The following is a 23,347-nucleotide window of genomic DNA, read 5'->3' as shown; positions in this document are numbered from 1 at the left end:
TCCTGATATCTATCGAGATAAGATGGAAGACAAGTGGCGTGTTGTAGTTGGATGGAGTCGATCGCCCATATCTTCAACCTTATTCTTATTGGACTCACATGGATAAGTGGAGACAGCTGGAATCTCCTTTTCTAAATGGAAGCATTATTTTGCTTTTACTGTTTTTGGCTGGATGCTTTGGATGAGTGCTTGCAATTATGCCATTTTCTTGCTAGTGATATTGACTAGAAAGATAGTTGTATGGATAGCTATCCTGATTCTGATAGAAAGCCATAATTTTAGGCTTTTCCTTTTCCTTCCCTATTGGATTCAATTTTTCAGTAATCGAAGAGGTGAGTGAGTCCCAAAAATCCCCAATAGTGGCCCCCTCCCCCGGTTCTTGTGATTCTCTTGCTAGAATGGCGAAAGCATTGTCATCTTCCTCATGACTTGCTGCTGACTTCATATAGAGACATCATCTTTGGATTTTGGAGTAATAGATTGAAGAAATTGTTCCTTCATGAAATCCATGCATTTAGCAATTAATTTTGGTTCTGAGAGGTCAGGATGTTGCTTTCTTAGTACAGTTTGGATTTGAATGAATGGATTTTCTAATGACGAGAGTCGTGGTACAATTTTAGGAGCTAAATCCCAACAGGCTTTGGTGTTGGTCTTAATTTGTTGGATTAATTCTGTTTGCTTAGGACCCATACCCTTATTCCTCCATTTAAAGAAGAAAACTCTTTTTAAACGGGAGACTTTGTTATGAAAATTACATTTGGTAATCCCACCTCTAGATCAATGGAATACTGAAATTAATCATAAAAATAGCAAAAGATTTGGACATGGTTTGCCATAGAGTGAATTCTGCTCGTTTAATTTCTGGTAAGAAGTCCAAAGAGGGGCCGAACATAAAACCAATTAGGGATGCCTTTACGGATTGTATCTTGGCAAACTTTAATAAACCAAGAATGATTGTGGATGGGATTTTGATAATAAAATGCTTTATTAAAGCATCAATATAGTCCTAATAACTATATTTTTGATTATGTTGTCCTATAGACAATGTTTTGGTAGTATGAGGATGAATACCCCATTGATCAATTTTCATGATGTTTCGGATAATAGCCTTGCTAAATTTGATAGGGCTATTTGTTTGGATTTCATCCAAAAGATGGTAAGTGAAATCAACTACTTTGGTATCTTTGAGAATATTCTCATAAATGTACCTACACTGATCAAAATGAGGAGTGAATTGATGGGTAGTTAGATACTTAGTTTTTATTTCCTGGGCATCAACCATTGTATTAATTTATTTATTTTTCTTGTATGTGGTTAGTTTTGATGTATGTTTAACCTATTTTCTAAACGTTTTTTTGAATTTTATAAGGCTTTTGAATAGGCTTTTGTCGTACAGTTGATGTAGGCATTTCCTTTTGTACATGGGTTGCATGCTCTTGCTTTTGGAGCCCCTTTTAAACAAAATTTTTACTTTAAAAAAAAAAAGTCTGCTAGTCTCACTGCATTGCATTTATATTTTTTTGGCACATCTTAGAAGCAATGAACGCGGGACACATTTTTATGCATTTCTAAAACCAAAAATGAGACCCCCACCACCCCCAGTGAATGCTGATTGGTCCTTTTTTTTTTTTTTGTCCTCCTCTCGTGTTGACCCCCACGTGTATGTAGGGGTGGTGGGGGTCACCCCCAAGTGGGGGTCTGTGTCAGTTTTGTTCTAAAACTAGGTGAGATCAAGTGGTGGATGCCTAATCATGATGATGAGTGCCCTACTTTTTGAATGATACCTATTAGGCTGGATAGAATAAAATAAATAATAAATAAGGAAGTCTATATTATGTTACATAGACTTTTCAAAATAAATCAAATATTTGTGTTGGACATTCGATACTTGGACAAGGGTATGGGATATATGTGTCGCATACTTTTCATCGGACACTTCTTATATATTTGTGTTCAACACTATTATTTTATGTATATACACTATTATTATATGTATATATTATTGTATAATTGTTGTATAAATGTCTTTTTGACACTATGTGTTACGGATAATAGCATTTTATCTCACATAATAGATTAAAATTATAAAAATATGACCTTTATTTGCCGAGTTCGCATACCCTTTATTAAATTCAATGTATAAAGAGAGAAATACAAAGAATAATGTATGTATTATTGATTGATATTATTGATTTATTGAATGTATACAATGACTCTCCTATATATAGAAGAGAAAAACATACTCACCTACCACACTCAACTCTCACCTAACACACTTACATCTACCTACCACACTCAACTCTCACCTAACACACTCAACTCTACCTACCACACTTACAGCCCCCCTCAAACTCAAGGAGGATAGATACTAACCAACTTGAGTTTGGAGAGAGTAACAAAACAAGAAAATAATCTGAAAAATAAAAAATGGATAGGAGACACTGTATGGTCGTGTCAGACCGTTGTAGAAGACTGTATGGTTATGGCAGACCGATGTAGAAGACACTGGCTCGTGTTGGACCGATGTAGAAGACAGTTTATGGGGTCATGTCGGACCGTTGTAGCAGACAATGTTGTGACAGTTGTTGTGACAGTTTACGGAGTCTTGCTGGACCCTTGTAGAAACTAACCGGAATCAATGTCGGGACAGTTTACAGAGTCTTGTCGGACCCATGAAGGAGCTAACCGGAATCAATGTCGGGACAGTTTATAGAGTCTTGTCGGACCCTTAAAAAGTCACACCCTCAAAAGGTGTGCCCAATCTGTCAAAAGGCGTGCCATCAAAAGGCGTGCCCAATCCATAAAAAGGCGTGCCATCAAAAGTTGCGCCCTCAAAAGGCGCGTCCACTTCATCAAAAGTCGTGCCCGACAGAAAGCGTCGAGCCATCAAAAGGTGAGCCGGAGACGCGGCGAGGCACGTGAGCGACAGAGCGGCGTGTCGGCCGCGTCGTCAGTGTCAATATAAACCAATGCGGAGGCGGTGGAAACCAAACCAGACTGAAACCTCTGAACTTGTCATTCTGAAACAATCTGTAAATACTCTGTATCCAACCCTTCTCGGAAACACTCAGCAACCAAAAACATTGGCCTCTTCTTCCCGTTCAGCTACCCAGAACATGGCCTCATCTTCCCGTGGTCTGCTCACTCTCTTTCCCGACCTCAACGAGTCAACAAGAGAGATAACTGGTGCGGTGGCCCGTGAACTTCAACCAAACACCTCTGGTTTTGCTCCGTTGAACTTTCCGATGCGGTCGGTGGAGCAAAAAATGGCAGTGCAAACGGATATTGAGGCCAATCAGTATACATTGAAGTCATGTGTGGAAACCATGACTGCGGTCACAAACTTGTCGCACCGGCTGCAGAGTAGGACAAATGAGGTGCAGCAGTTAAACGCCCAACTGGCTCTGCTCCAGCGCATGTATAAGGATGCGCGAGCAGAGATAAGTGTGCTAAAGGCGGAAAATAAGGAGCTGAAGCGGAAGGCCACCGTTATGTTCCGATTTGGAGGGCCGCCATATGCTGTAGTGGAGGAGCAAGGTGGAGTGATCGTGCCCAGTGGAGTGGGAAACACGGAGGCAACACCGTCAAGGGCCGTCCAGGACGGAGGCAAGAAGAAAAAACCGGCGGCAGAGTAGAGAAGGGATAAGGAAAAAATTCCGCCTGTGGGTGGGTGTTTGTGGGTGTTGTTTGTTTGTTTGTTTTTTTTTTTTTTTTTTTGGTGTGTGTGTAAAATTGTGATCGGGGTGGATCCCAAAGATGAATAAAATATGATGTATTGTGCAAATTTGTAAATTGTTTTTGGTTTATTTTATTTTATTTTATTTATTTATTTTTTATATATAAAAATATATATATATATATATATTCTATATACGCTAGTGGGATGAATGATGGGTGGTATGAAAAGATGGGAACAAGCCCAGGTGGGTTAGGGAATGGCGATGATAATGTTTTGTGGGTGGTGAAAAAAGTAAAGTGAGAGAGAAAATCTATTTCCCGGATTTGAGAGAGAGAGAGAGAGTGAAAGAGAGATGGTGACTCAATGAAAACCAGCCAGCCCCATCACCATGCGAAGCTTGAATCTCCATCTCTCACTCATTTCAAGTAAGTTTGGAGAAAAAATGATTGGTCTCTGTAGTCCAATCGATCATCACGTGTATGTCTGTCATAACCCCGTGTGAATCTGTGATGAGAGAGAGCGAGATTGAAGGCCAAGCTTGTTTGCTGCATGAACTTCTGTCACATTTTGCACATAGGGCCGCCTCATCAGCGCAACAGATCACAGTTGCTGGAGCTTTCTCACACACATTACACTGGATCTTCATCTTCCTTTTCCCCTATTTTGATTCTCTTCACTTCTCTCTCTATTTTCAGCAGTCTTTGCAGTAAAGGTTTTCAAGATTTAGGAGATACCCACATGGAGGAAGATGACAAAACAACCTCTAACACTAACCCAGAAAGTATTTTTGCAATCTGTGGTCTTTTTTTTTTTTTTTTTTTTTCCAAGAAAATCTTGGAGAACTCTGTCAAGACAAAGAAGTGACGCTGATTATGGCCAAAACAGCAATATGAGCATGGGGGTAGACCATTGGTGAATGAGAAAATGGAGTGAGTGGTGGAGGATTGAAGAAGGTGAGGTCGGAGTCGAGGGAGCTCCGGTTCTCGAGGGTTTTGAACACAAAATGGGAAAATGGTTCTGAATCAGCTGCGGACACGCATCGGAAAGTTCTACAGGTTGTAAAGACAGACGGAAAAATATTGGAGTTCAAATCACCAATCACTGTGAAGGACTTTCTGGAAAAATTTTCTGGGTTTTCCGTTGCTGTTTCACAAATACTTTCCAAGCCTCTGCCTCCCTCTTATGAGTTGAAGCTAGGAAAAACATATCATCTTCCATGCAACAGAATGTGGTGGAGATATGGAAGGAGAGAACCAGCCCGAGAGAGGAGAGAGAGGTTGGCCTCTCTGTCTGGCTATGCTGGGTGTCCCGCCTGCATTTGCAGAGGATTGCAGAGGAGAGAAAGAAAGAAAAGATGAAGATGGGCGGCAGCAGTAGTAGTGGTGGTGGTCCGAGTTATGCCCTGGCTGTAACTGAGGATGGGAACGCGCAGTTATCACTGTAAAGTAGAGAGAGAAAGTGTGAGAGAGGTCTTGCGAGTTGATGGAGATCTCAAATTGGTTGAGGTCCGGCGGGCGGTCAAGGCAAGGTTGCCGCCCGCCGGAAGGCGAAGAACACCAAGATCTTTAACCTATAGCTCTGATACCATATTAAATTCAATGTATAAAGAGAGAAATACAAAGAATAATGTATGTATTATTGATTGATATTATTGATTTATTGAATGTATACAATGACTCTCCTATATATAGAAGAGAAAAACATACTCACCTACCACACTCAACTCTCACCTAACACACTTACATCTACCTACCACACTCAACTCTCACCTACCACACTCAACTCTCACCTAACACACTCAACTCTACCTACCACACTTACACCCTTAAATGTAAGGCTTGATGAGCCTGACCTCTACCTGTACCCGTACCTGAGTCCATATAACATAGAGTCTATCTACATTCAAATTTGTATTTATTGTTAAGCATATATGTATTTGATATTACTATTTATTATTAAGGGTAGTTTAGTCTTTTGTACTTTCAGGGTTTGTTTAGCTTATATATATATATCTCACTTTGTAACCTTTATTTTCTATTGTTAATAAACAGTCGTTATTTCTTCTAACCTTGTTTATCATTTATGGATGTATGTGTTTTCTCGACATTTTCATTATTATTCCTTTCTAATACATGAGATATGCGACTCCAAGAAGCCATGAAGCAAACAGATGGATACTCTATCCATACCCAAATGTGGGTCAGGTATATGTGGTTGCATTTTCATATGAACAAATTTATGATCGATATTCTGATCGTTGATAGAAAGTAGATACATATATGGTATGTTCATATGAATGTAACTTAATAATGTGTGTGGGTGTGACCAGCACAGGCTCATGCACTTAATTTGTTTTTTGGTTTGGATATTCATAGCAAGTTTGATTCATTGCAGTACAACACTAAAAGTAGCTCGGTAAGGCTTGCTTATGAAGCTCAACCATGCCCTAAAACATTAGCTTCCCTTGCTGGAGAAACTATAGTGAAAGTTGCTTGTGGAACAAATCATACAGGTGTTGCATGAGATCTATTTATCATTTCTCTCACTTTCCCCGCTCCTACTTTCCTTACAAGTCTTATCCACTGTCCTTTATGTGTTTTTTGCTTCCAGTTGCTGTGGATTCAAATGGCTTTGTTTACACGTAAGTTTTCCTGCAAATCAGTTGTTGATTCTTTTTCCCCCTTATCCTTCAACAGTGTATAATACGTATAGTGAGTGATAATTTGTCTGGGTTACATTTTTCCAGGTGGGGCTTTGGCGGTTATGGAAGGTTGGTAGCTGTTTCTTCAGATATCATGTTTGCCACTCTGTAACACTTGGGAGTGCCAAAACATTCCAGATGCTGGATTTGAAACTTGAGTTCTGTTACATGTCTAATTTCTTCCCCATTCTTCATCTTACTACTTGAGTTTTGAATGTAGGCTTGGACATAGAGAGCAGAAGGATGAGTGGATCCCTCGTCGTGTTGATATTTTCACAAAGCACAATGTTCTACCGCCTGATGCTATAATTTCAGCTGGTTCTCTTAACTCTGCATGTACTGCTGGTAGGGTTTGTTGCTCCTTTATTAGTTTTGCAGATCTGATTGGATCGGACAATTAAAAGCCAGTGGTTTGTTTATCATTTGATTCATTTCTTCCATGGTGGCAAGGTTTTAAAAAGCGGCCGCAACCATTATATAATGCCGTTACGTAATGGTTGTGGTGGTTACCGCCACCCGTTATGGCCGTTTTTGTGGTGTGATTGAGATTTACAAGTGTGTCGGTCGTAGCGGTTGCCGTAGCGGTCGTAACGGCCTGTTACGTAACGGTTCCAAACTGTTCTTTAAAAAAAAAAAACTAAATATGGGGGAAAAGGGATAGAGAGAGAGAGAGAGAGAGAGAGAGAGAGAGGAGAAGATGGAGGAGTAAGAAATAGAGAGAGAGAAGAGGGAAATTGAAGAACATGTTATTGATTTGTTGAAACTTTAAGACCTATGCTATTCTATTCAGCTGCTATCACTCAACCATTTTGTTTGAGTTTGTCTATCTATATATTGTTTGATAATAATAATAATAATAATAATAATAATAATAATAATAAGTATGGTCATTATTTATTTGGCTTGATTAAATATATATATATATATATATAAGCTCTTATTTATTCTTTTACTTTTGTTATTATTTATCTTATATATAATAATAGTTAGTGATTGATTTTTTTGTAAAATATCTAGAAAACATAACACCTATAATTATATATTAATACATATTTATACATGTCAATTTTTTTTGATTAGTTTATTTTATTTTTATTTACAGGTTATCCAAAAAGAGAATGAATATTCAAGTGATCTAAACCCCCCCCCCCAAAAAAAAAAAAACTTCATAATTTATTTTTTTATTTTTATAAAATTACATTAGCATGTATAATTTTTTTTTAAAACTATTCAAATTAAAATTTGCATATGCTTCCACAAGTATAATAATTAAAAAAATGATTTTATACATCTAACTCTAATAATTTTTTTTTTGCCACAAGCTTAATATGGATTTATGACATATAAAGTCATTAATTATTAAAATAAACTGTAAAAAACTCAGTTTATAGTGATTTAAAAATATGAAATATATTGGATCATACTAAAAATTTACAAAAATTGATCAATATTTATTTTAAAACCCAATAAATATGATTATGGAAAAAAAATGTGTATTGGTAAATTTTTTTCAAATTGTGCGAAAAATAAAAAAATTCACGGTTCTGGTTACCGCAACCGTTACACTACGGCCTTTACAACCCGCAACCGCAACCGCGCCACCACTACCGTTACGGCAACCGCAACCGCTTTTCAGAACCTTGTATGTTGGTATTACTAAAGTGACAAATTTCTCAAAACAGTTGCTCAAAAAAACTTGTTTATGTTCCCAATTAACAAGCTTTCATGTAGAAATTTAATGTATAAAGAGAAATAGAGAATTGCATTATTGATTGATGTGTATTGATTGATGTATTGATTGATATTTTGTCTATTACAAATGGTTCCTTATATAGATGTAGGTGTAGTGGATGGTGTGTAGTGGATGGTGATAGTGGTGTAGTGGGTTAGGTTTAGTGGAGTTAGTGGTGTAGTGGGTTAGGTTTAGTGGAGTAGGTGAGGTGGTAGTGGTGGTAGGTGATGGTAAATTCTAACAGCCCCCCGCAAACTCAAGGAGGATAGAAACTAACCAACTTGAGTTTGAAGAGAGGAACAAAACAAGAAAATACATAAAAAGGATAGGAGACACTGTATGGTGGTGTCATAACGGTGTAGATGACACTGTATGGGGGTGTCATAACGTGGTAGAGGACACTGTATGGTGGTGTCAGACCGATGTAGAAGACAGTTTATGGGGTCATGTCGGACCGTTGTAGCAGACAATGTTGTGACAGTTGTTGTGACAGTTTACGGAGTCTTGCTGGACCCTTGTAGAAACTAACCGGAATCAATGTCGGGACAGTTTACAGAGTCTTGTCGGACCCTTGTAGAAACTAACCGGAATCTATGTCGGGACAGTTTACAGAGTCTTGTCGGACCCATAAAGGAGCTAACCGGAATCAATGTCGGGACAGTTTACAGAGTCTTGTCGGACCCCTAAAAAATACACTGTATGATGGTGTATATAGGCTGCCCAAATATATATATATATGGATATATATAGTGAGCCTTCAAAAGTCGCGCCCTCAAAAGGCGCGCCCACTTTATCAAAAGATGTGCCATGAAAAGGCGTGCCAGTTTGTCGGGCGTCAAGAGGTGCGCGATGCGCGTGGCTGCCTTGGCTATTTAACCAAGGTTGATGCTGAGGCTGAGACAGAGAAAAGCTGCGAAAAACCTCTGAAAAAAAAAAACTTCGTTGTGCTGAGAGAGAGTCTGAAAAACTCTTCGTTGTGCTGAGAGAGAGAGTATGTAACACTCTGTTGCGAGAGATATTCTGTAACACTCTGTTGCCCAGAAAATGGCCTCTTCGTCCCGCCCTCTGCTTACTCTCTTTCCCGACCTCAACGAGTCCACAAGAGAGATAACGGGTGCGGTGGCCCCTGAACCTCAACCAGGCGCCCCAGGGTTTGCTCTGTTGAACTTTCCGATGCGGTCTGTGGAGCAAAGAATGGCAGTGCAGTCAGATGTGGAAGCCAATCAGTATACATTGAAGTCATGTGTGGAAACCATGACTGCGGTGACAAACTTGTCGAACCGGCTGCAGAGTAGGGCAAATGAGGTGCAGCAGTTAAACTCCCAGCTGGCGCTGCTCCAACGCATGTATAAGGATGCGCGAGCAGAGATAAGCGTGCTAAGGGTAGAAAACAAGGAGCTGAAGCGGAAGGCCACCGTGATGTTCCGATTTGGAGGGCTACCATATGCTGCAGTGGAGGAGCAGGGAGTAGTGATCATGCCCAGTGGAGTGGGAAACACGGAGGCAACATCGGCAAGGACCGTCCAAGACGGAGGCAAGAAGAAGAGACCGGCGGCAGAGTAGAGAAGAAAAATCCCACTGTGTCGATTTGTGTTGATTTGGTGTTTTTTTTTTTTTTTTTTTTGGGTGTAAAATGGTGATCAGGGTGAGCCCGACATGAATAAAATAAGTGAGCCCGACATGAATAAAATAAGTTGGTGTGCAGTTCGTCTTCTTCCGTTTTTTTTTTTTTTTTGGTGCAAAGAAATAACAATAAAAAAAAAGATGAAAAATAAAGTGAAAGAGAAATAAAAAAAGAAAGAAATAATAAGAAGATATGGGAAATCAAAATGAGAGAGTGAGAAAAAAAGGAGAATGGTTCACGTGGCTTCGTGGCCCACGATGTTGTGAAAATCTGCAATGGTTGTTGTTTTTTTTTTTTTTTTTTTTTTTTTAACAAAAAATAAATAAATAAATAAAATAAAAGAAAGAAAGTGGAGTGCAAAAGGTGGACACTGCCAGTGAAAAACATGAGAATAGTGATTAGACCACTTTTTAATAATAATAAAAAATGAGACCACTTGGGTGGGCTTTTTAATAATAATAAAAAAATGAGACCACATGCGTTGTGTGAGTGGGTGGTCTGTGTCAATAGGGTGCTGGGTGTGTAAAACTGTGTAGTGTTTTGTGTTTTTTTTTTTTTTTGTTTTTTCGTGGGTTTCTTCGTTTTCTCCAACCCCTGGAGGCAAGAAGGGCTCCCACCAGCCAGACTCGTACTTTGGATACGATGCCACCCAGCTTTCTGGCTTCTCAAACTCTAGCGTGACAGGATTTGATGCCAACGCATCTTCCAGACTGTCGGCTTCTCAAACTCTAGCGTGACAGGATTTGATGCCAACGCATCTTCCAGACTGTCGGCTTCATAGCTTTCTGTTAAAACTCTGTCCAGCCTTAACTTCATGAACGTGATCCACGGATCAAGAGCAACGGCGGGTCTCTTTAACCGCTTGGTAATGTTTGGAAATTGATCCAAGAACTTGGGTTCAATCACAAGCCAGAAGTCCTGCTCTTTGTCACGCTCTCCATAGTGACGAAGCCGTTCTGACAATTGCTCCTGGAAATGCTCCTCTTCATCCAGCATGAATTTCGCGTTTGCTACAACAAAATAGTACCTTGTGCTGGTTTGTTGCTGCATCTTTTCGGCAGGATCGGAGGAATCAACGGCAGCAACAGCTGTCTTCACTGACGTGGCAGTTGCCCAGCCGTTGGATGTGGTGGAGATAATGTTCCGTTTGGTCAGAGTTTGCGGCGGAGCAGACCATAGTGGCACCGATTGTGACCGTTGGAGGCGGCTTCTGCCACTGTGCGTGGCCACAGTTGCAGACAAGGCGGCCATTGAGGCCGAATTTAGAGTTGCTGCAGAAGCTACTAACATTATTGCAGCTTTTGTGGAGGGTCTAATTGCAACTACTCACCTCAGTTCACAAGATTAGAAAGAGAGGAGAGATCTGATTTCTGAGATTGTATATTGTTTTCGGGTTGTGAAGATTGATGGGAGAGTATGGTAATCAGGAGGAGCTCAAGGTATGTGTAGAAAAGAAACGGAATAGGTTAAGGTTCGGCGGACGGCTAAGGTGAGGTTGCCGCCCGCCGGTGAAGCGAAAATATTAGGTTCTAAACTTGCTCTGATACCATGTAGAAATTTAATGTATAAAGAGAAATAGAGAATTGCATTATTGATTGATGTGTATTGATTGATGTATTGATTGATATTTTGTCTATTACAAATGGTTCCTTATATAGATGTAGGTGTAGTGGATGGTGTGTAGTGGATGGTGATAGTGGTGTAGTGGGTTAGGTTTAGTGGAGTTAGTGGTGTAGTGGGTTAGGTTTAGTGGAGTAGGTGAGGTGGTAGTGGTGGTAGGTGATGGTAAATTCTAACATTTCATTTGCTCTCTAGATGTATTAGAAGATTAATCTCTTAAACTTATTGAAGGATTTGGTAATGAATGTACTATTTGCTGCAAGGACTAAATCTAGATTGTTGACAACCCTTCTCTGTATTCATGCATTCGGTTGGCTTACACAGCCATGCTTTAATAATTTGGTATTGAGTGTTGAAACTTCTCTATTTTCCAGGTGGAGGACAGTTGTATATGTGGGGCAAAATAAAGAATGACGGAGACGACTGGATGTACCCTAAACCTCTTATGGATTTAAGGTTCTGCTCAGCCTTTGCTGTGTCACTTCTTCCGTAGTGTTTTTTTATGTTTCCTCGAACATCTATAGTTGATTGGTGCTTTAAGCTTTATTCTACCAGCTAGATGCATCTTTTTGTGACAGTAGTTGTTTTATGTCTACTTGATTAGTTTATCTTGTCATGTTTGTTGATGGCTACAATTATTAATTTCTTCTTCAATTATGTACCTTCTTTGACTAGCCATCCCCTGCATTCAAGTTCTGTACCTAATTTCTAGTTTCGTGTGCATATGATGTTAGTTATTAATTGCTGATTCTTAATGAATTTTGCAGTAATTGAAATATAGTAGGACTAAACTAATGTGTAGTGGTATTTGTTACTCCAGGTTCTTTAAAGGTAATGTTGAATTGAAATCTTCTTCTCATTTTGGTGCTTGAATCTGGGATCAATAGAGTAGGTAAAAAGTTCAGCAGCATGTGGCAATAAGATAGATAACTAACACCAGTTCTAGAGTTTGTTCCCAGCTCCTTATAGATATAGGTTGTGATTATGACCTTAGCATTATATGCATAGTGTTTTGCATTTGTAGGTACCTATACCACGAGTCTAGATCTAGAGTATTTTTTGTATGGTTGAGATTTTTTTTAGAGTAATTATTTTCAACACTATTGTACCCTCAACTTTTGTAGAATTAAATCTTAGCCATTTAAAAAATCACTCTAGAGGATCTTGATTCCTATACCACACCTGACACTGTCATTGCCATCACACCCCCACGTGGCAGAGTTGCAAGGCACCACAGTCAATTGAGATTGCATGTGTAGCCTAAGTGAGAGCATACACACCACCAAGTATGAGAGCTCTAAGGCAAATGAGTTGGGTTGTCAATCTGCCTAGGCGCTCACCTTGGGTTCTTGGCTCACCCACGCTCACTTTGCAGCCTAAAGTTGAGCACTTGGCTCACATATTTCCCTGTCAATCCCAATGTTATTAAAGGCGTGCACTTAGGCCCAAGTCCCATCTAGGCCCAAGGTTTGCGCCTTGTAGTGTTCTAGGCCAGGCGACTTCGATAAGGCGCCTGACTAGTCCAAGGCACAATAAGGCCCAAGGCTTGTGTCTTGAGAACTTTTTTTATTGTTGCTTTAATTGGTTTTGTTTAAAATCTGACCATTGATTTAATATGGTGAATCTACAGAAGATTTCTACTCTTATTACAGATGCCAATACATTGGGCATTCAATCCCAAATTAAACCAAACCAAGCCTTAAGTCCCATCAAATGGGATTGGCTACATGTATCCTTCTTCTCCAAGCTGCTCTATGAAAGGCAATTTCATTAGTCAAATTAAGTAGATCTATATCTCTATTTACAACGCTAGCCAATGTTAATCTAGGCCTACCCGGTCCCCTAACACTACCATCTACCATCACTGCATCGCATCTCTTCACTATTACCTCTGTTGGTCTCCATTGAATATGACCAAACCATCTCAATCGATCCTCTCTCAACTTATCTTCTATCAGTGCTACTCCTACCCATTCCCGAATACACTCATTCTCATTCCTAATTCTGTCTTGTCTAGTCTTGTCACACATCCACCTTAGCATTCTCATCTCAACAACACTCTATATGTTGTTTCTTGGTTGCCTAACACTCTGTCCCATACAACATTGCTGGTCTAATAGCTGTTCTATAGAACTTACCTTTTAGTCTAGTAGGTATTTGTTTATTGCACAATACCCTAGACGCACTTCTCCACTTATGCTATCCTGCTTTAATCCTATGGGCCACATCTGCATCAATCTCCCCTGTCGTTGTGATAATCGACCCTAAATAACGAAAATGCTCACTCTTAGACAGTTCTTGGTTCTCAATCTTCACTTCTTTGCTTTCATTATTACTGTTACTAAATTTACATTCTATGTGCTTTGTCTTAGTTCTGCTTATTCTGAATCGTTTAGATTCAAGTGTTTTTCTCTAAATCTCCAACTTTGTGTTAATTTCTTTTTTAGTCTCATCCACTAACACGATATCATCTGCAAAAAGCATACACCATGGCACGTCGTCCTGAATATTTCTCGTCAACTCATTCATAACTAAAGAAAAAAGATAAGGACTTAATGTAGATCCTTGGTGTAACCTTACAGTGATAGGAAACTCATTTGTCTCTCCGGCAGGCGATTTAATAGTGGTCACCACCCCTTTGGTGAAGCCTGCGCCTCGCCTTGTGCCTAGGCCCAGGAGACCTCGGCGCCTTAGTGTACCAATCGTCTTTTATAACATTGCTCGGCGCTTCAGCCCACATGTTTTGCCTAAGGTTAGGCCTTACCTCACTCATTCTACTCAAATACTTGGCTATCTAGGCTGGGAGTAGGGCCAAGCACTCCCGCTTGGGACCATCGGACGACTATGGACTGGAGGTTAAAACCATGGGACCATCAAGGTCTTGCTTGGCTATCTCCTTGTCAAGGCAGCTCCACCTTGACCAGGTTTAGAAAGGTTATGTGTACCTTACACCCACACCTTTGCGTGCATGATACGTTGCCATGGAAGATAGTAGACCTTCCACCCCAGACGATAGTAGAGCTAATATCAACTCCTTGAGCTGAGGAGAGCCCACCCCCAATAGGTTGCTTGGGCTCCAATACTAGAGGAGCCAATATGACGGATCATACATGTAGCGGCCATCATCATCACACAACAATATACACCTATCACTACACAAACCGTAAGTGTTCAAGGTCTCTAACTATCACTCCCCCATCTCTACACCTGCCTTGATCTTCTTGATAGTTGCTGAAATGTACACATTTAGGATCTTTTCACCTATACTTTTTAGTCTGCTATGGCAATAACTTGATACATTCAACACAATTGATTAAATCAGGTTAATCTAGACCAAAGGAGCAAAAAGGAGTGCAATAGGCCAAAAAAAGCTTTCACCGCATGTGCGGCACCCACTCCCGTACGTGTGGCACCCACTCCCGCACGTGCAGTCCCTAGTAAAAATCACCAATTGCACATTGCACCAATCTGAACATCCGACAACATTTCCTGCACGTGTGGCCATGCCTTGGGATGTGTGCACAATGTTTTGAAGTAAAGGCTAGGGTTTTGAGAAGGCATGGACTTCAAGGTTGCAAGTGCTCCCTGGTTTAGGGTTATACTTCTTAGTTGGTATACTAGACTTTCTTGTTTTACTGATGCGGATTATGCTGGGTCCAAGACTGATAGACAATCGACTTCAAGTTTTTGTACTCTCTATGGTAAACATCTGTTATCATGGAAAAGTAAGAATCAAGTTGTGGTTTCTTGTTCTTCAGCTCAGGCTGAGTATCGAGCTATGGCTAAGGGGACATGTGAACTTTTATGGTTGTGTTCAATTATTTTAGAGTTAGGTTATGAGGAAGCTTGTTCATCTCAATTATATTGTGACAACAAGTCTGCTATCATGCTTTCTTCCGATTCAGTTCTTCATGAGAGGGCTAAGCACATTGAGGTTGATGTCCATTTTATTTGAGAGAAAGTTTGCACGGGTCATGTTAGTCCATCATTTGTCTCTTCCTCTGACCAGACTGCCGACATGTTCACCAAGTTTGTGGGACCTTCTTTGCTTCAATCATCCATTGTCAAGTTGGATTTAGAATCTTTGAACCAGCTTGAGGGGGAGTGTTGGAATATATTATATATGTTAATATATTGTTTTTGGTATTCTTAGAATAGAATCCGTGATTACACAATCACTGATTACTTGCTTGTAATTGTTTTGATTTATTATTTCCTTTCTTGTAAAGACGCATTCATTCAATATGTATGCAAGGTCTCACCTATTGATAGGTAAGCCATTCAATTATTCTATTCGTCTTCGTGTTGCTACCTTAGTATAGAGCAAACAACTTGTACTACTTGAGATGATTCTTGCATATATGTTAGACACGACAATCCTCTTGATTAATGTTTCAAACTTGTAGTTGTGAAATATTGGGTGGTTTAAACAGTGTAATAATCAATTTATGACTTCAAACCCTATTTATGTAGTTAGTGGTGGATTCATTTTCCTAGGATTTTTCCCCAATCAATCTCTCAATTCTAATAAAACAAACCAAACCAAACAAAACCAAACCAAACTTAGTCTTAAGTCCCATCAAATGGGGTCAGCTGCATGTATCCTTCTTCTTCGCTTGACTTTATTCAAGGCTATTTCGTTAGTCAAATTAAGGAGATTCATATCTCTATTTACTACACTAGTCCATCTCAATCTAGGTCTACCCCTTCCCCTAACACTACTGTCTACCGTCACTGTATCGCATCTCTTCACTACTACCTTTATTGGTCTCCGTTGTATATGATCAAACCTTCTCAATCTCTCCTCTCTCAACTTGTCTTCTATCGGTACTATTCCTACCCATTCTCGAATATACTCATTTCTAACTCTGTCTTTTCTAGTCTTGCCACACATCCACCTTAGCATCCTCATCTTATCTACATGTTTTTTAATTGCCTAACATTTCGTCCTATACAACATCGCTGGTATAATAACCGTTTTATAGAACTTCCCTCTTAGTCTAATGGGTATTCGATTATCGCACAGTATTCCAGACGCACTCGTTCACGTAAGCCACTCTGCATTAATTCTGTGGACCACATCCGCTCCAATCTCCCCAGTCATTGTGATAATCGATCCTAAATAACGAAAATGTTCACTCTTTGGTAGTTCTTGGTTCTCAATCTTCACTTCTCCTCTGCTTCCATTGTAACTGTTATTAAAATTACACTGCATATACTCTATCTTAGTTCTGCTTATCTTAAATCCTTTAAATTCAAGTGTTTTTCTAAAAGATCCGAGCAGCTTTTTTACATGTTGATTGTCGGCTACCTAACACACAACCCTCCTCCCTTACCCGAGCTTGGGACCGGCAGAGTTGTTAAGCAACCCCGGCGCAGTTAAATCTCTCAATTCTAATATTTAGTTTAATTTGAATTTTTATCCACATTTCAATTCTCGATTCAATCTTTGTCAACCACTTTCGTCAAATTAATTTAAGAATCTTAATATCTCATTACTCCATGTGGATCGATTCCTAAACTTATCTCTATTCTAAGGAATTGGAATTTAGTTTAGCCTTTATTTTTGGTGTGCTAAGTGACCTATCACTTCTCCTCCACCTCTGGCTCTCTCAAGTCATTAAAGTTTGCCATCTTCCTAGAGGGTCCACGACCGATCACCTCTAGCCTCTCCTACCCAAATTATACTCCGCCTGGGAAGAATGGGGCTCACTTCACATGGTACCAAAGAAGAACACACAAGTTGGAGCAGGCCTGACGACCTGCCAGAGCAGTAGAGAAACTCAAGTAAGGACCTTGGAGCACATTCCGGTTGCTTCTCCAAAGGAGCTGACCTCTCAACCCGCCATAGTTGAACAACTCCGTTCCTTGGCAGAGCGTGCAGCCTCACAAAGGGTACCTACCCACCCACCCACCCCACCCCCCGGTCGCCACAAAGTGGTTACCCTCCAACAGAGTCAACAAATCCTTACTTTGTTTCAATGTTTTAAACCTTGATTTGAGGTCACTTTAGTCATTTCAGAAGAATAATCAAGTTGTACAAGGTTTAAGTGGGTTAATATAGATATGGGAGCAATGTGTGGAATTTTTTGGAAGATTTATTGAGGTCTATAACCATTTTACAGACCTTAACCATTGACTCATCCAGGATTTACCATTTTTTACTGTGTGTCATATATGTCAGTCTAGTTATCTACCTTGATCAAAAAAGTTAATGCCTCATGATTAATTCTCTTCAGCCACTTGAGGTTGCTTCCATCCCCATATTTAAGAAGGCACCTATACATTATTGAATCAAAGAATCAGTAATGTAATGCTGTCTTAGGTCAGTTATCTTTTCTATGGGTCAAATTGTAACATGTGACATTTGGTATGTAATTATGCTTACAACATCTGTTTATCTTCAAGGTATAGCTACAAGATACTATGTTCATGATCTGTTTGACCTTTTTGTGGAAAGATTGGCACGTGGTTTAGAGATTAGGTTTGCGATATAATTTTTGTTCAAAAATTTGAAGCTGTCTTTTTAAATAACCCTTTTAAATGTTATTTGTACATTCTATTGAATTCCTGCTTTTGTTTCCAATTTTGAAGCATTGAGACTGGAGTTGTATAGATGATTTCCTGCATCCTATTTCCATCACTGTGCATATGTTTTCCAGGTGCTCATTGGCAGTGGCATTTTGTTTATGCAGTCATTAAGGAAATCATAAATTTTAATTTTCTCGAACTTTTGTCAGCATAATAGCACAATAAAATACACACCGTTGCATTTATTTGTTCTCTTACAGTGGCTGGAATATACGTTGCATGGATTCAGGCAATACGCACCATTTTGTTGGTGCTGAAACTTCATGCATAAGCTGGGGCCAATCTTTGTCTGGGGAGCTGGGATATGGACCGGATGAACAAAAGTAAGTTCATTCATTTGTAAAAGTACTTTGGTCTTTTCGAGCTTCTCTCTATTACCATTGTGTTATCACTTTTGTGTTTGTTTGTACCCTGTAGATCTTCTACAAATCCCAAGAAAGTAGAAATTCTTGAGGGCATGCATGTCATCAGGTTGGTACTTTACATGTGCACATGTATGCCATGCTTAAATTTTACTCACTGGGGGCTATTTTTTCTGTAGTGTTGCATGTGGATTTGCCCATTCCCTGGTAGTGGCTGATAGAATGAATGTTGGTGACCTTCTTGATCAGGTAACTCTTCCCACACCACTACATGCATAATCTACCAATATTGGAAGTTTTGAGTATTCCTGTGCCTCGTGGATTAATACATTGTTAAAATAGTAAATAATATTTTATATTCTTATTTCCTTAATTTATTCCCTTGATTGATGTAATGGGCTAGCCCATAATTTATGCCTTATGGCACTCTTGTAATTAATCATTATGATCAATATAAAAGGGGATGAGGTCTAACCGATTCCTCAATTCTTTCTCTTCTCTAAACCTACATGGTATCAGAGCGTTAACAGGAGGAACCTAACGCCAATCAAACAACACCCGAAGGACTGCCCTAGGCCACCCGAAGGCAGCCCTTGGCCATTCAGCCTTTACCTAGTTAAGCCGAAGGACAGTCAGCTTTCTCTAGGGCAGCTGAAGCCTCCTTTGCCCTCCTCTAGACTTGTCGGCAGCCCTAGCCCATCCATATAGGTCTGTCAGCACTCCTGGAGGCTTCGTAGACCTCGTCTGGTCCACACTTACTTTTGTCGGCTCTCGTGGAGGCTTCGTAGTCCTCGTCTGGTCCACTCCTGCTTCCGTCGCACTCGTCTGGTCAACCCTTGCTTCAGTCGCCCTCGTATGGTCTTCTTGGTCCACTGGTGTGTTGACTGGGGTCTAATACGTGGCCTGATCTTCTCTTCTTTGTGTCTCTGTGAGCTTCTTCTCTGTTTCTTTCTTAATGCGTAAACAACAAAAAAAACTATAAAAAAAAAGAAAAAAAAAAAAAGGGTAAAGTATGCAGACTTCGAAAGTCACTGTACAGGCTAAAGCAATCTCCTGGTTTGAAAGGTTTACTCAAGCTATATTGAGATATAGGTTCAAGCAAAGTCAAGTTGATCACACTTTATTTGTGAAACACTCCTCACATGGTAAGACCGCAATCCTTATTGTTTATGTTGATGATATTGTTCTGACAGGGGATGACGTTGAGGAGATCCCTCAGTTGAAGGAATACTTAGCCGAGGGCATTGAAGTAGCCAGGTCCAAGGATGGTATCTTCATATGTCAGAGAAAGTATATACTTGACTTGCTAAAAGAAACTAGGATGCTAGGCGGTAGACCTTGTGATACACCTCTAGACTCTGGCCAAAAACTAAGTGAGGATCAAGAGGGAGAGCCAGTAGACAAGGGGAGATACCAACGGTTAGTGGGTAAGCTCATAATACTTGTCCCACTCATTTCCAGACATTGCCATTGCAGTGAGCATGGTTAGCCAGTATATGTATGCTCCTAGAACGAGGTCGTTATGAGAATCCTGAGGTACTTAAAGTTTTCTCCTGGAAAGGGTCTCTATTTCTCAAAACATGGACATCTCAGGATGAGGTATTTACTGATGCGGATTGGGCTGGATCAGTCACTGACAAACGGTCAACTTTTGGATATTGTACATTTGTTGGAGGCAACCTAGTCACATGGTGAAGTAAGAAACAGAATGTGATTGATAGATCTAGTACTGAGGCAGAATTCAGGGCAATGTCTCAGGGTATATGTGAGTTGCTATGGATTAGACTATTGTTGGGAGACTTGGGGATCCATCAGACCGATTCCATGAGATCGTACTGTGACAACAATGCCGCAATCAACATAGCTCATAATGTAGTTCAACATAATAGAACAAAGCATGTGGAGATTGATAGGCACTTCATCAAGGAAAAGTTTACTAATGGCACCATATGTATTCCATTTGTGAAGACTGGGGACCAATTAGCACCAAGGGCATAGGGAGCAAATCATTTCATGGCATTCTCAATAAGCTGGGCTTGAGAGATATTTTCGCACCAGCTTGAGAAGGAGTGTTAGAATAGGAAATAATATTTTATATGCTTATATCCTTAATTTATTCCCTTGATTGATGTAATGGGCTGGCATATAATTTATGCCTTATGACACTCCTATAATTAATCTTTATGATCAATATAAATGGGGATGAGGTCTAACCTATTCCTCAACTCTTTCTCTTCTCTAAACCTACATACATATGTATTTTTATAAATTGATTGTCCTCTGATTAATTACCAGACGCGCAATTGATTTTTTGGCTTACTTTAAAATGTATAGGATTTAACTTGCTCTTTTGGTTGGAAAATTCTTAGCAAAACATGAGATTAAAGAAAAAGAAAAATGATGTAACAGGTGTAGATGAAGCTAAGGGTCTGTTTGGATGGATATGGATTTCAAAACAAGGGATTTGAAGGGTATGTTTGGTTTGGTTTTGAGAGAGTAGTTTTTAAAAATTGTTTTGGGGAGAGAGTTTAGAAATTTTTTTGGTTTGTTTGGCTGTGTATTTTGAAAGTAGTTTTAGAGTTTGGGAGTTTGGAATGATTTGATATTTTGTTGTAATTGAGTAGATGTGTGTGAGAGAAAAAGTGATTGAGAAGGAGAAAGAAGAGAGAAAAAGTGATTGATTGATGTGTAAGAGAGTGATTTTGGAAATTGTTTTGGAAAAATTATAAACCAAACAAATTTTTTAGAAATTTTTTTCCCAAAATCACTCTACAAAACCAAACAGACCCGAAGTTACTGGATGGAAAAACTATGGAAAAAGATAAGTTGAGATAAAAGATACATATTTGAGATAAAAGATACATATTTCCTATCACTGTAGGGTTACACCAACCTTGATTTCTTATCTTGTTGCTTTAGTTACGGATGAGTTGACGAGAAATATTCAGGATGACGTGCCACGGTGTATGCTTTTTGCAAATGATATTGTGTTAGTGGATAAGACTAGAGAAAGTGTTAACACAAAGTTGGAAATTTGGAGAAAAGCACTTGAATCTAAAGGATTCCGGATAAGTAGAACTAAGACAGAGTACATGGAGTGTAAATTTAATAGCAATAACAATGAAAGCAGAAGAGAAGTGAAGATTGAGAACCAAGAACTGCCTAAGAGTGAACATTTTCGTTATTTAGGGTATCATCACAACATCGAGGGAAATTGATATGAATGTGGCCCATAGGATTAAGGCGGGATGGTGTAAATAGAGAAGTGCGTCTGGGGTACTGTGCGATAAACGAATATCCACTAGACTAAAAGGTAAGTTCTATAGAACAACTATTAGACCAGCGATGTTGTATGGGGCAGAGTGTTGGGCAACCAAGAAACAACATGTAGATAAGATAAGTGTGGCTAAGATGAGGATGCTAAGGTGGATGTATGGAAAGATTAGACAAGACAGAATTATGAATCAGTGTATTCAGGAATGGGTAGGAGTAGTACCGATAGATGATAAGTTGAAAGAAAATCGATTGAGATAGTTTGGTCATATTCAATGAAGAGCAACAGAGGCAGTAGTGAAGAGATGCGATGTAGTGACGGTTGATGGAAGTGGTAGGGGACGAGGTAAGCCTAAATTAACGTTGGCTAACGTTGTAAATAGAGATATGGATATACTTAATTTGACTAAGGAAATGGCCTTTGATAGATCCGCATGGAGAAAAAGGATTTATGTAGCTGACCCCATTTGATGGGACTTAAGGCTTGGTTTGGTTAGCTAGAAAGAGAAGCCTTAGCATGATCTCGAATAATTGCTTTTGTATAGTTATTTCAAATTCATAGACAAGCTATCATATCTCAATTCAAGTTACTGTCCTTGAATGATTAGGTCAAATCCCTTGGATTTGAAATCCATATTCATCCAAACAGACCTTAAACAGTTTTAAGAATTCTATGTTTTTAATTGTGATTAAGTAGAGATTAATGTGCCTTTGGAAGTACAAAACCCCCACATGGGTTTTCTATTATATTTATCTACGAAGCACATGCACACACGACACGACATGAATATGCATAGACACACTGATACATCAATTTTCAAAAAATACAGAATACAACACGTGGAGAACATACACAAAATATATGACTTTATATATTTATTTATGTCATTTATGAATATTTCATTAAAAGATAATAAAAAAATACAACATAACGTTAATTCCTACAAGAGTTTACAGGAGGAATTAATAGGTATAAATCTATATTGTTTCATGTGGATCTCTAAGTTGTGTTGTTCAAATCAAACTTATAATGTGTTTCACATGGATCTCCCAAGTGTCTGAAGCGTATTTGGGTCAAAAAAAATAAAAATAAATAATATAACAAATTAGGATGTGTGTTTGACAAATGTCAAGAGTGTCTAATGAGTGTTGGTAACATGGATATGACATAGACACACCTTAGAAGTGTTCATGCTTCTTAGATATTTATTTATAAAGAGTGCTACTATTACCATCTCATTTATTACTTTGGACCCCCACTTATAAATTTCAAAACCTTTAAAATTTCTCTCAAAATTTCAATCCTTCCCTCCAAATAATACCAAAATTATCCTTTTGAAAACTTTACATCCACTAAAATGCTCACCCCTTAGCACACCCCTAAAAACCATTCATCTCCCAAAACCTTAAAGTTCAAATATGAAGTTCACCATGGAAATCTCCCCGTCGATCATGTTTCGCACTCTCATGGCAGTATCTCTCTCACTCTCTCACGGTGGTATCTCTCTTGCTTTTTACAACTCTCTCTCTCTCTCTCTCTCTCTCTCTCTCTCTCTCTCGATCTAAAACCTATGAAGCACAGGTGCGGGTATGGGTGCGGGTATGGGTACGGGTACGGGTACATCACTTTTTTTTTAATTTTTTTTTTTTTTAAATTTATAGCTGAACATCCAACATACAAATCAAAGATTCAATATTAAACCTAAAAAAAAAATAGCTTGTCTAAAAAATTATATGTTAGAATTTACTATCACCTACCACACAC

The 23,347-nt window shown here is 39.2% G+C and overlaps 1 protein-coding gene and 1 pseudogene across 5 annotated transcripts in view; one reads left to right on the top strand and one right to left on the bottom strand.

Moving 5' to 3' along the window:
• LOC114256275 (uncharacterized) overlaps positions 1 to 23,347 on the top strand; it is a 73,694-nt gene that overhangs the window by 20,786 nt on the left and 29,561 nt on the right. For 2 of the 4 annotated variants that reach the window (XM_028195908.2, XM_028195907.2), the window contains exons 7-14: positions 6,074 to 6,191; positions 6,290 to 6,320; positions 6,426 to 6,449; positions 6,601 to 6,725; positions 11,731 to 11,812; positions 18,148 to 18,270; positions 18,365 to 18,418; positions 18,489 to 18,558. In XM_028195908.2, coding sequence (XP_028051709.2) covers positions 6,074 to 6,191; positions 6,290 to 6,320; positions 6,426 to 6,449; positions 6,601 to 6,725; positions 11,731 to 11,812; positions 18,148 to 18,270; positions 18,365 to 18,418; positions 18,489 to 18,558 — 627 coding nt within the window. The remainder of the gene's footprint in view (positions 1 to 6,073; positions 6,192 to 6,289; positions 6,321 to 6,425; positions 6,450 to 6,600; positions 6,726 to 11,730; positions 11,813 to 18,147; positions 18,271 to 18,364; positions 18,419 to 18,488; positions 18,559 to 23,347) is intronic. The other 2 variants (XM_082873497.1, XM_082873496.1) reach the window with 1 other exon arrangement.
• LOC145792600 (protein YCF54, chloroplastic pseudogene) lies at positions 10,275 to 11,528 on the bottom strand (annotated as a pseudogene). Its single transcript, XR_014332086.1, has one exon. The product of XR_014332086.1 is annotated as a protein YCF54, chloroplastic pseudogene (transcript).

The sequence above is a fragment of the Camellia sinensis genome, chromosome 6, assembly GCF_055761805.1.
Source record: "Camellia sinensis isolate YWXY chromosome 6, ASM5576180v1, whole genome shotgun sequence".
In the NCBI taxonomy this organism is placed as follows: domain Eukaryota; kingdom Viridiplantae; phylum Streptophyta; class Magnoliopsida; order Ericales; family Theaceae; genus Camellia; species Camellia sinensis.
Note: the sequence above shows the minus strand (reverse complement) of the source record. Positions and strands in the feature narration are given on the sequence as shown.